Source organism: Haemaphysalis longicornis, unplaced genomic scaffold (genome assembly GCF_048455015.1).
Source record: "Haemaphysalis longicornis isolate Haplotype H1 unplaced genomic scaffold, Haemaphysalis longicornis Haplotype H1 scaffold_4, whole genome shotgun sequence".
Lineage (NCBI taxonomy): Eukaryota > Metazoa > Arthropoda > Arachnida > Ixodida > Ixodidae > Haemaphysalis > Haemaphysalis longicornis.
The window spans coordinates 72,642,944-72,655,946 of NW_027526361.1; the positions used below are offsets into that span (position 1 = coordinate 72,642,944).

Genomic DNA, 13,003 nt, shown 5'->3' on the forward strand with positions numbered 1-13,003 from the left:
TGCGCGGAGAAAACGACACTCCCTGGGCACATAACACGAACGCACACTTGACACCAAAACTCTATGCTTGAGACGACGCAAACCTTCGCGGGGCAACAAACATCGGTACCGTTCGCCGTCGTCACAAATTCACCCGCCAAACTGAGACAGATCTCTGAGCACTGCTTGAATGTATCACAAGTAGCGTTGCAATACAGTCACAAAGGCGCCGATACAATTAACTAATACTTACACGTTGAGGGCCAACTACAAATAATTATTCTTTTCCTCTCTGTAGCACCTGTAGCAGCACAAACACGAGGCCTCCCACATTTCCACAGAGTCGTCAGCTGGTCGGCTGACTGAACAGTGAACTGGCTGGACGTGTATTCCTCCTCTCCCTTTCACTTGCGTGCGAACTAGAAATAAAAATTGTTGGCACGCGGCGTGCGAACTAAAAATAAAAATTGTTCCCACGCGGCGTGCCAACTAGAAATAAAAATTGTTCCCACGGGGCGTGCGAATAGGGACACCCCCGTTTGTCCTCGATCAACGCTCCGTGCCGGTACGCACCGTCGTGGGGCACTGTGCACCGCGCCGGTTTTGGGGGCAACACCGGTGCATGTTTATCGAGGACGCTATTATTAAAAGGTTGACTTACACAGTTGCCGCTCGTGTGTTGTGTTTTTATTTTACAAATAGAACAAAACTTGTCAGACATACGTTTATACAGGCAGAGGAGAGGTCTGATAAGGTTTCCTTGATCTGCCAGTTCAGAATAGTTCTTAGTACGCAGAAAGCTCAGGGCTAGTCTTTCAATACAAGTGTTATTGTAAAAACAAAAACAAAAAAGGAGGGTGTTTTTGAGCACTTCTGGTGCTTCTGGGCTACTACGCCCGGCCTGGGGCAATCATACGTAAAGTTACCGAAGTTACCTAAAAGTGATCGTATACCCAAGTTGAAAATAAATTAATAACAACCAACTTTTCACTGCTTACGCTTCATTCCATGGCAGTTTTATTTCAATATTTGCTGCTTTTGCCTCAATCTTACGAAGGAACGACCACACGCTCACAGCATTAGCGCAATCACCATCAGCACACGGCGTTTTTGTTTGTTTTTGTGAGTGCACTGTTTTTGTTGACATTTGGCATAGCATGGTGGCAGCTTTTGCTCATAATGAAGGTGCTCTATTGCATCCGCATTTTTGCCGTTCGCGAATACCCGCAAGCTGCCTTCGATCAATTTTGAATCCGTACACATTGCTGGTCCGGCTGGGGAAGCCAGCTCGCATTATCGCTCAGTCTACGGCACCAGCGGGCAGCCCGAAATGACCGAGGTGGAACGCCCTGTGTTCATTCCGCCTCGCAAAAGAAACGGCAACAAGTCGTCGCCGAGAGCATTGAGCCCGAATTTGAGCAATGGTGTGTCCTCCGACGTGCGAGCAGCGTCAGCAGCGAGGTCTCGCAGCGCGGCCACCACTCCGGACAAGACGCCCGACAGCGACCGCAGCGGGGGCCCGACATCGAGGCCGCACCGTAAGCTGTCAGTCGAGTTCCAGCTCGATCCGGACGAGCGGGATCCGGACCAGTGGACGACGGACCGGTCGCAGGCGACGGATAACGCCAGCACGGACGGGGATCTCTCCAGCGTCACCGAACGGTCTTCCCTGAGAGCGGACGGAGGACGAGGCGACAGGTACGTGACCATGACGGGAACCATCAAACGCGGCAAGAAGAAAGGCGCCACGATCGACATGAAGGTGAACATCTCGCGCGAGGAGCTGGATGAAATCGAGAGCAGCATCAAGGAGCAGAGCACGAAGGACGAGGACGACGACTGCTTCTTCGGACTGAACAAGGGTCCGCACGTTCTGGTGCTATCGTTCGTGCTCGTCCCGGTGGTTTTCATAATTTCCGCCGGGAATTCGTTTTACCTGGGGACGATGACCTGGTACAACATCCTCGTCGTGCTCAGCGAAAGGCGCTCCGTGTTCCACAAGATATTCCTCAGCCCGTTCTGGATCATCTTTTACCCCTTCCTCATCGCACCGGCCGTCGTCGGGCTCGGGCTGTACGCGGCCGCTGTGCAGATTTCGTGGGAGTACGAAAAGTGGAAGCGGGAGGTGCCCGACTGGGAGAAGGGCTTCTACGGCTGGCTCTGCTGCTTCTTGCACATGGAAGAGTGCAGTCCCTACGAGGTGGTCGTCCTGACGGACGTCCAACCGGCTGACGAAACACAGCCACAGAAGTCCACCGCGGACACGCCTGTTTGAATTGCCTCCGCGAGGTTCGCCAGTGGAACGGGTGAGAGGGAAGGAGTTCCGAATTTCAGGGAAGTGTTATGCAAATTTTCGTTATGTTCCGCATGTTTTCGCCGCTGGAGTTTGCAGGTTACCAGCAATTGGTTGTCGCAGCTGTTTTTGTACACGCACGACTGCTGTGTAGGGCACGACGGCATGTCTCTTCTGACATGCCTGCAGTGTTTTGAACTATATTCCAATCCACTGCACAGGTGGTATGCTAATTAGGAAGGGTTTCAGCCCTCCAAAGTATATTACTTTTTATTTTGACAAGAGTATGTTTGGCAAGATTGTTTTATTTGACATGGCAATGTGGAAAATGACCACAGCCGTTTTATGTTTGTATTACGTTGCTGTGTTTGAGTTGCTTCACGCATCGGCTATGCTCAATGCATTCCGTATTGTTTGACCAGTGCAAAGTCATATCACCGTGCGAAGTGCTTAACATCATCTAGTCATTTGCATCCAAGCAGCTTCATACTGAGTCGGTAGCTTTGGTGTGCCGTCATGCACTTTTGAATTTAGCAAAGTGCCAAGGTGTACTGCTGTCCGGGCTATTCTTTATCGGCCAGACAGGCATTCCTGCTTTTTACAGCAGTGTGTCGGTTTTTATACTTAGTGGCGGGCTTTTATCGAAGGTAGTGTTGATAGTTCTACATGTGCATGATGTGTATCTACTTACTCCTGTGATAAGAGAACTGTATACCTCTCAAATGTACACAGATGCGTACTTGTTAGCAGCATGATTGTGCCAAACGTGTTCCCTCTATTGCTACTGCTCTTGAATGCAACAATTCTAGTCATGTATAGTACTTTCCAGGCAATGTCAAGTGTTTGAGATCAACAGCGACCAAACTGTGTTTGCCGAGAAGTTTAGTTTAGGCTTGGATGAGCAATTCTTTGTTAGTATATACAAGCCCCCAACTTCAATATAATGAAGGGTAATGACACATTGTCTGCCTTATTGCATTTAAGAAATTTAGTTACAATTTTTTAACGTAAGTAATGAGTAACCTTAAACTATCTGCCAGATTGTGTGAATGAGAAAAATAAGTGTACCCTTGAGTGATATTTTGCGTTTCAACAGCGAATCGCAAAATGCTTTTGTAAGAATTTTACGTGTTTTAGTGTTTTTATATAAGTATATCCCAATTTCTTACACTACGCAAGAAATCGGTGTGTTTTTTAGCCAAGCAAGATGAGCCTTTCCAACTTTGTGATGCTGCAAATTTGATCTCAAGGAATCGATTATACATTTCCATGCACTGATGCAATGAGAAATAAAAACTGACGTGTACATAGACTACCAAAATAGTCATTGTGTCAGTACTTGAAAATAAGTCCACTTTTTCCAGCTTCAAAAAAAAAAAAAAAAAGTGCATGTGAAGCCACACATGCCTACAAAAATTTCGTAGCTGAGCCAGTGAGAGACAGACACTGGACCATCAAAACAACTTTGTTTTTGCAATCAGGCATTCACAGATCAACTCATCGTACAACAAAGGCACAAGGCAAACAAAAACATGGAAACTCCGGGCTGTAAAATTGACATGCTGCTACCGATACACCTCAAATGTGTCGATTATAAAAAGCATAACAACTCTGATCCAACAAGCACCAAAAATAAACCATGTATACATAAAGCTCTTCCAGTTTCCAATGCAACAATAAAACAAGCCCGTTTTAAGGCACAACCAAAAAAGTCGGCGCCTTTTCAAAGGGCACTAACCATTTGTGTTCGTTCGGTGGTTGAAGACATGTCACCCTCATCAGTAACAAGACAGTTTTTCTTTTCTGGTGCTAAACATAATTCATGCCAGTGATTGTAAAAAAGCTTGCTGCCAAGTAAGAAAAAAAAAAGGAGTTTGTATACGGATAACGAGATGTGCGTGTTAGTAGTGAAAGCAAGCAAAGTAACGAAAACAAGCGTACTGGTCAGCCATCACACTCTGCGGGCTAATCTATTTTTCCTGCTTCCAGAGGAAACGGAATGGCTTGGCGTTCACTGCGGCTGCCTGGGATACGGGTACGCAGGGTACTGCGGCTGGTGGGGCGGATACTGTGGATATGGCTGGTACTGCTGGGGTACACCTGGGAAAAGAACACGGGAAACAGGCAAAGTTTTGTCACTTCTTGCTCAAGAATACAATGGGAGACGATTTTTTCATTTTTTGTTACAATGTAAATTTCAAGACATTTATTTTGTCGCATAAAAATGTCACTTTTGTCTCGTTTGCATCCTTTCTGAGCAATGCTGAATTGGAAGTAACGCAGTGGCGAGACAGACAAAATTGCATTTGGACTTCGATTTTGCATGGTTAATGGTACTAAGCACACAATACAGGAGCGATTCGGGGACAAAAACATTCTTTAGACAGCTTGATAGATGCAACAACAGTGAACAGCCCAACAGAAAGTTCTTGACTAAGATATAAGCTTGGGCATGTGGGTACAATATGCTTAAACGCCTGTTGTTAGTCTGTGTTGTGTCCCGTCTATGCCTTCCTAGTCTCTCTGGACTGTTCCAAGGAGAAAGTTCATCATGGGCTTGAACTTCACTACCTCCTTGCAAGCTACGCAACATACCGGCATTTCACAAACATCTGAAATCCCTTAATGCCCTACAAACCAGGTTCATGAAAGTGCCATAAACGGGAGAGTGGCTTTCTGATCAGCCATTACACATTTCCACAAAAATTTGCAGGGCGACTGTGCGGCCCAATGCGAAATGCAGTACAGCTGCGGTGGGGGCTCAATTTTGAAACCACACGTGGCACACGCAGAACCAAACACGTTCTTCTAAGACACGACGCGACTCTTTGGTGGCATCACTGGGTGCACACGCACAGCCGGGTAATCCACCCGGTAACACTTTCTCCGTGGCACACACGTTGGTTAATTTGTTCCCGCAGATTTGTTGCCACTTTTTACAGACATGTTGGCGCACCCAGTGTGCCTCTTCTAGCCTGGGTATCCTGTTTGCTAGCCCAATTTTTCTTATAATGTGCGGCGTAAACAAAAGGTGACATGACTGAGCACCTGCTGCTCTGGTAGCAGGAAAAATGAGCGTGACAATCTGGTGGCATTGTTCAGCCCCTACTTTCCGTTTGGGACCTGATTAAATACCCCTAGAAACACCTGCCTGGAGTGACCTTCTGGGCCAAAACTACCCTGGTCTTGCTACCAAATACTTTAAATGCTCGAAAAACCACTGAGAGTGCCGGCATCACGCCACATTCCCCTCCTTTTAACAAAACTCACCGCCCGGCCCGCCAGAGTATGCCTGCTGCTGGGCGTAGGGGTTGTACACGGTGGGCATGGGCACGGCCGGGTAGGGGGTGTATCCCGGGTACTGGGGGTACCCCGGGTAGGCCACCTGGGGCTGGGGCATGCCCTGCGGGGCCTGCAGCGGGTAGGGCGGGGCCGCTCCCCCTCCGCCCATCGTGGGGCCGCTGCTCGTCGTCACGGGCGGAGGGGGTCGCGGAGGCGGCGTCTTGCCGGCTGCAGCTCCACCACCACCTGCAAGGGGAGGACGACAACGGGTGCAATGTACAAAGAACAGGCTGCCAACCACACGAATTATCCGTGTTTTTTCTTAATGCGCAATCACAAGTGCTCCATCTGTAAACTGGCACGACAGTGTCGCAGGGTGCGGATCTGGAACAGGGAAGAGTGTGCTGGAGAAGAAGAGGAGGAGGAGGAGGGCGCAGCTGCAAAGTTAAGAGGAGCTTGTGCGACAGAGCACAGAATGAGGCTGCATGCGCTGCTCAAGCTCAAAGCATATACACCTCAGAAATAAAACGCAGCGAAAAGCACAGCAACAATGTGCCGCACGGTAGGGCTCGGGCCAGTTTGTTCTCGGTTGCAAAAACCTGATAAGACAAAAGACGAATAAAGGAGGGCCACGGTGCCGTGGTTTTCCTTTCTTTGCGTTGCATTTTCGTGAAATTTGCTCTGTTAGCCCTCTTTCGCCAGTACGTGTACAGTACAGCTCAAGCTTAAAGCAGACACACTAAAGAAGTAAAACACAGAGAAAAGGACAACAACGCGCCTCCTTTCTGTCCTCCCGGATGAAGCCCCCACCGATTCCTGGAGACTACATACGCAAAGCCACACACGTAAGAGGTAGCTACTTAAACACATATGCATGGACTAGGGACTGCAGACAGGTTTGGGTTTTAAGCAATATTTACAACAAAGTGATTTTATAATAAGGAGGATTTACTGTACCTTTAGCATAGCGACAAACATGTGCTGTCATAAAAGTCAGCACAAGTTCTTTTGGTAGAGCAAGTACAGGTTCCTATTTGTGAAAGTCGGTGGTGGTTGCACACCCTAAATGGGCAGTGCAAGCAACGAGTTTGCAGGGCAGGTTAGTTGCAAGTTCAGTGCGAGTTCTGTCTACCTTGTGCATTCATCGTTTGCACTGCTCCCATCAAGATGTTGCTATTAAACGGGTACTGACACTAATTTTCGGTGTTAATATTATTACACAGTTCACTTCCTTTACTCAACAGAATACCCTGGCTGAAATATGAGCAGCCTGCGACGCGTGGAACATACCCCAATTTGATTTATCGCGCTGACAGAACATCACGTGAAGTGGTGTGCAGCCGTCTGCCTCCACAGGGTTCGTACAGGCTTCAAAAGCAAAAATTCAAGGGTTTTCAAGGACTTTCAAGGACCACAAAACATATTTTTAAGGTCCCCGTCTAATGTTTTATCTGGGATTATTTATAACTTTTCCAACACAATGCAAAAGTGTTTTTATTGCACAATATCTAAGCACATTAGTACACATTTAGATACGTGCTAACGGGTTCGTAAATGCTCCCCCAGCTTTATTTTTTTATTTCATGGCTGGTATTTAGAGGTTTTTCTTTTTCCTTGGTGTTTTGCTGAGACTGATTGATTTCAAAATTTAGTTAATGTTGCCTGCATTTCCTGCTTTGTCAGCAAGAGTACCAGCTGAAATTAAATCGAGCAAGTGTTGCTTCAAGGCAGGATGAACTATGCACACGTCCACCATTTTCACATAAAAGCAAACGTCGATGGAGCGTATGAGGAACAGCAAACATGCAATGAGCAACCGTCCATAGACTAGATGGAAGATGCAAGATAGAGAACAGAAGCTGGCTTTCACTGGATTGTATCGTGATATAGATTGGATTGACATGTGCCTGCTCCTAATGTTGCTTCGTAATAATGAAAATCTACCAAACTTGTAATTTCACGCAATACACTGAAATTTCATTGTTACAATGTTTTTTACATTTGTTAACACCTAAAATCCACGACAGATACTTTAAATACTTGTGAAAAGACAGGGCCATTGATTCTCTCCGGAAAAATCAAGGGTTTTCAAGGACCATTTAAAAATTCCAGGACTTTCCAGGCCTTGAAATTGACACTTTTAAATTCAAGGGTTTTCAAGGTTTTCAAGGACCTGTGCGAACCCTGCTCCAGTGCTTGTCAGAAACTTGTGACGTCGCTTCACGCGCGCGGCCCGGTGAGCGGCGATTGGGCGTTGGCTCGTTCCCGAAGTGATACACGCAGCCAGAGCTACAGGCATAACCGCTGCCCAGAAAGACACTCTTGCCAAAAATTAAGTTCCACACGTGGGAAAGGAACCGATAATAAAGCCCAGAATCGCAGCAGAAGCCACCATCAGGTCTTTTATTGAGAGCGGTCATCAAATTTACGCCGCAATGCTAGGCCTAACGCCTTCAGGCACCTCATCCACTCAGCTCCAGCAGTGGGGCGGTCGAAACAATGCCTCCTCCCGCCTTTGCAGTGTTTTGACGTCCGCACAAAACAGTGAGGTCATTCCGTGGTTCTGTCACATGCGCCCTCTAGGCTGGAAGCGCGGGAAACCAAAACGGACGCTTTTCAGGCCGTTCAGAGTAATTAATTATCGTGCGCTCAAGAATTTAGGCATTCTTGGATAAAACCAGTGCTAATTCAGACGACGACGAAGGAAGTAACCACAAGGACAGCCGCTGGTTACTTCCTTCGTCGTCGTCTGAATTAGCACTGGTTTTATCCAAGAATGTCTAAATTCCAACTAGCCCAGCTTGCAACCCTCGTGCAGTATTTAAAGTGCTGTTTCAGGTTCAGCAGTCCATTAAGCATTGATGAAATCAATAAAAAAGAAACAAAATGTTGGTGTCAGTACTCCTTGAAGACGCCTAAAACGTTGCTCTTCCACAAATAACCGTCTCGAGTTCTCGTGGGTCCTCACTACGTAAAATGTAGCGCGTGTAATCTACTTCATATTAAAATCTTACAAAGTGGTACAGTCACAAAGTGGTACACATGAACGAGACAAGATTTTCGCATAAAACTTCTATCAAAAAAACCCAGCTGCGTGAAGTGGTCCTGACTGCTGTGCAAAACCGTGGTTTACGCCCGGTGCCTACCGTAGTGCGTTGGTGGCGTAGGCGTCGGCTGGGCGGGCTTGTTCACAATGGACTGCTGCAGGTGCTTCATGAGCTCCTCCTTCTCGGTCTTCCGAGCAAAGCAGAAGTCACTGATCTTGTTTTGGAAGGCCAGCAGAATCTGGGTCAGGTCGTTGTAGAACTGCAAGAGGGGAGGCGAGCAGCGGGTCAACATGATTTAGTCGCCCTTTATTTGGTGCATCATACAGTCCACTTATAGTAAAATAAAAAAAAAACCACCCCCAACCTCATGGGGTTGCTGTTGAATCTATTCTGAATGAAATGCAAATAATGGCTAAAGCCCAGAGCTGGAACCAGCCATCGCGCTTTTTGAATGCACTGCTGAAGAAGCACGGCTACTTTCAAGGGCAAGACAACTCTTATAATAAAGTCGACCACGGATGTATTTGGGCGTTCATATAGACACAGGGTTAATGATAGCTGTAGTGGCAACAGAGAAGGCACAATCACATCTACATTTTTGATTACTACCGTATTTATTCGAATCTAAGCCGATAGATATTTTGAAATACTGATATATCAAACTCCAGGGTCGGCTTGGATTCGAGGATTTTGAAACGTGCCAATTTCCAAGTGAAATTGAGGAAAGTGGTGCGCAGCTAGCGCCACCTAGAAGAGAAAGTATTGTAGCCATTACTAGACGAGCCAGTAGCCACTTAAGGGGCCATAACTGGGGGCGATGTCGCCATTTTGAACTGTGCGGATAGTGGCCTGTGTGTGGTGTGGCGTTTGGTTTTGACAGCGCAATGGCACCAAACAAGCGGTGCCATTATAGTGCCGCTTTTAAAAGAAAAGTTGTTTTAGCCGTGGAATTGTTGTCGAACGTTCAAGCCGGGCGGGACTTCGGTGTGGATGAAAAAAATGTCCGTCGTTGGAGGACGCAACGGGAGAGGATATTTGCGTGCGCTGCAACGAGGATGGCATTCACCAGACCACGAGAAGGCCATCACCACGAAATGGAGATGGCATTGGCTGACTTCGTTCGGACGCAGCGAGCAGCTGCCCTTCCAGTAATGACGGAAGTGTGCTCCAGGCAAAAAAAAAGCAAGGGAGCTTTCAAGGGAACGAGGCTTATCGCGGGCACACTTCAAAGGCAGTCGGGGCTGGCTACAGAAATTCATGAAGCGCTTCGGTTTTAGCCTCCGTCGTTGAACCTCAATCGCCCAGAAGTTGCCCGGTGATTTTGAAGAGAAACTGATTGAGTTCAGCACCGCATCTTCATGTTCGCTACATTTGAGGGTTTTTTTTTCGTGGCTTCGGACTTTCGGGGTCAACTTAGAATCGGGGCCGGCCTAGATTCGAATAAATACGGTAAGTGTGCGTTGACCCCTCTCGTCAGTTCGTGACACGACCTCTTTTGTAAGGTAGGTTTGTCTGAGCAGAAATGAGTACGTCTGCTAAAAGGCACGGAGAGTAGCTTTTCTCGAACTATGCACGTTATGCCTTCTTTGTGCAACCTCAAAGCGGAGTTGTGAAAGGCATAAACAGGTACTTTTTGCCGGCCAAAATGGTCCTTAGATATGACATAGCATGCTGATAAGTTTAAGGTAGTGCCGTTTCTCGAGGGGGGGGGGGGGGGGTAACCAAATAGAGCTTTGCAAATACAGTTAAACCTCGTTATAACGAGACGGGCTATAACGAAATAATGGATATAACGAGCAAATCGTAATTCCCCTTGAAAGTCCCCATAGAAACCAATGTATTTAAAACCTCGTTTTAACGAGGTAAAATTTCCCCGTTACGGGATATAACGAACAAATTTCGTTGAGAAATCAAATTTTGAGTTAATTTTACAACAGTGCGCAACGCGGATTTGAGACAGTGGGTGACGCGGCAACTGTATTAGCAGTTCAAAACTCCCGCCACGCGCGCGAAGCTGGCTGGCGCGCCATGCGGACGCTGCGCCCGCGAAGCCCCCATGCGTACAGACAATGGGGCCCTTCGATTTACAGTGTCGGGCTCACCGCGGGCTCACCGCGGGCTCCCCGAGAAGCAGTCCGACGTTCCATTTTCCCACGTATCCCTAGGGCTTCGGGGAATCCGCGGACTATCCGCGGTGAGCCCGAGAACCCCAATGCACACGGCGGCGCGCGCGGTTGCGCAACGACCTAGACTCCTTCCTCTCCCCCCCACCCCCCTCCTCCTCCCCTGTTCGTATCGCCGACGTCGCTGCGTGGCTGCGTAGTCGCGTAGTTGTGTGTGCGTGGGTTTTGGCAGTCTTCAGCCTTATCTTATATCGTACTGCCGGCGTGATTCCAACAACGCGAGTGCGACAGGCGGGGAGCGAAAGCGAAAGACTATCACGCTTGAACAGAAGACGGCAAAAGCCGTCGCATCGGGCGCGAAGGAAGGTAAGGTGCACTCCGTGGTAAGGTGGCAAGAGACTGACGTGTGGACGAGTACGCTCTACCATCGTGAGCAACCGAGAGTCTATCGTCAGCGCTGTTGCACATGGCTTGAAAAGAAGCGCTAAGGACGGCGTCGGAGGCACTAGATGCAGTGGACGCGCTGCGTCGCTACTTCGGCGCGCACAAGGGCGGCGAAGATGGCGTGAACGTAGCGGCCGCAGCTGAGGGAGCCATCGCTCGCATTAGGAATTACGGACTTCTTCGTAGCCAAGTCTGTTTGAAATACGAGTTTTGAACTGCAATAAAGTAGGTTCGTGACTTTTCCTTTTTACCTCCGGAATGTGTTTATTTTACTGACTATCGCCGTGCAGCAAGATGCTATTTCGCCCGCTTTTTGTTTTAGGTAACTACAATGCACAATATTTGCAGTAAATGTCGGCTACGGCTATAACGAAATATTGGCTATAACGAGCAAATCGCGGCGCCCCTTCAATTTCGTTATAACGAGGTTTAACTGTAGTTGCTTTGCAATTTATTATGGTAATAGTCAGAGCAATTTGAAAAACTTCTTCGCTTACGCATTTTCTTGAAATACGCACACAGAAAATCAGACATGACGACGCAATGTTAGACACACAATGTGTTCGCTTATTATAAAGGGGCCTGCAACACACTTGTGCTGTAGGCAACACACTTCCAGGTGTAGGCGATGTCGATGTGCAAAAAAATGTTCGAAGCCAAGTGATGAAGCTTAGTGCAAATGAAACTTGCCGACCATCTGTACGCATGCAGACAGTTTCAAAATAAATTTTTGCACGACCTCATGTCAGCTGAGAAGCTTGAGCATTAGGCGGACATCCTGAACAATAAATAACATGCAATAGAACTGTTCTGCCACAAAAGGTTTTGGTTTCACAACTACATCATTTTACTGCTTCTCCAAAACATGAAAAAAGATATGCATGTTAAAATTGGACCGATTGGTGGTACTCTGAATGTGAAAAACCAAGTTTTGAACCCCCACAGCACAACGAAAAAGAAAAGAAAAAAAAAAGCTGCATATCTGCTCCTTTTGTTGCAAATGTCGACCAAAGATGATAGTTGACTGGCACCCCTGCCTGCCAAGTAACCACCTCTCTTCTCTTTGCCACTCACTTCACACTTCAGTAGCCCAAGAAAGACTATCATTCTTTAAAAAAAAAAAAAAAAAAAAAAAAAAAGCAGTCGGTACAGCAAAAGTAGTGCAGAAAACAGAGCTAGCATGAATGCACGTACCTTGGTGCCCTCTTCCAGGTTTGCAGTGAGCTCCATGTACATGTCATATGCCGCAGCCAGCTCCATCAAGACAGCCTCGCGGTTGTTTCCGCCATGTCCCTGCTTCTCCTGGCAGAACTCGGCATTGGCTGCCTGGAGGGGGGGAGGAGGAGGAGGAACAGGTACAAGAGCGTATAACACGCTACATGCAGAACAAAGCAAGCGGATGAAGGTTGCACTGTTGGAGTCAACATTCCTGAAAAACTACACCACTGCCAAAGGAAGATTGTGTAGGCCACACACACTAAATTAAAAAAAAAAAAATGATGGGGTTGAGTGCGCCGAAGCTACTCTTGGGCTATGAAGCGTGCCGTAGCGGAGGGTTCCAGATTATTTCTGACCAATTGGCGATCTTAAACACGGGCCGAAATCTCGTCACAGGTGTTTTCACATTTTCCCTCCACCTGGAAGGTGCCACGGTGGCCGTGATTGATCCCACATTCTTGGGCTCAGCAGCACAACACTTCAGCCACTGAGCCACTGCAGCAGGCCACACTAGGTGCATAGTTGGCAGGAAGCCTGCTGCAGTCTTGAAGAATCCCTCCCGTTTCTATCCCTCATCAGTGGAAGCTAGAACAGTTGAATGCCTTGACAATGAAACG

General features: G+C 47.6%; 2 protein-coding genes across 2 annotated transcripts in view; one reads left to right on the forward strand and one right to left on the reverse strand.

Moving 5' to 3' along the window:
* Positions 1-1,020: 1,020 nt before the first annotated feature.
* Positions 1,021-3,117, forward strand: LOC144178916 (transmembrane protein 169). Its single transcript, XM_077707062.1, has one exon. The coding sequence runs from the start codon at positions 1,310-1,312 to the stop codon at positions 2,252-2,254; it is 945 nt and encodes a 314-aa protein (XP_077563188.1). The 5' UTR covers positions 1,021-1,309; the 3' UTR covers positions 2,255-3,117.
* A 602-nt stretch (positions 3,118-3,719) lies between these two features.
* The window catches only part of Alix (programmed cell death 6-interacting protein-like protein AliX), a 24,763-nt gene continuing 15,479 nt past the window's right edge, over positions 3,720-13,003 (reverse strand). The window contains exons 13-16 of the mRNA XM_077707059.1: positions 12,363-12,494; positions 8,701-8,860; positions 5,543-5,800; positions 3,720-4,372 (exon numbers count right to left, since the gene is read on the reverse strand). Coding sequence (XP_077563185.1) covers positions 4,284-4,372; positions 5,543-5,800; positions 8,701-8,860; positions 12,363-12,494 — 639 coding nt within the window. The 3' untranslated portion in view covers positions 3,720-4,283. The remainder of the gene's footprint in view (positions 4,373-5,542; positions 5,801-8,700; positions 8,861-12,362; positions 12,495-13,003) is intronic.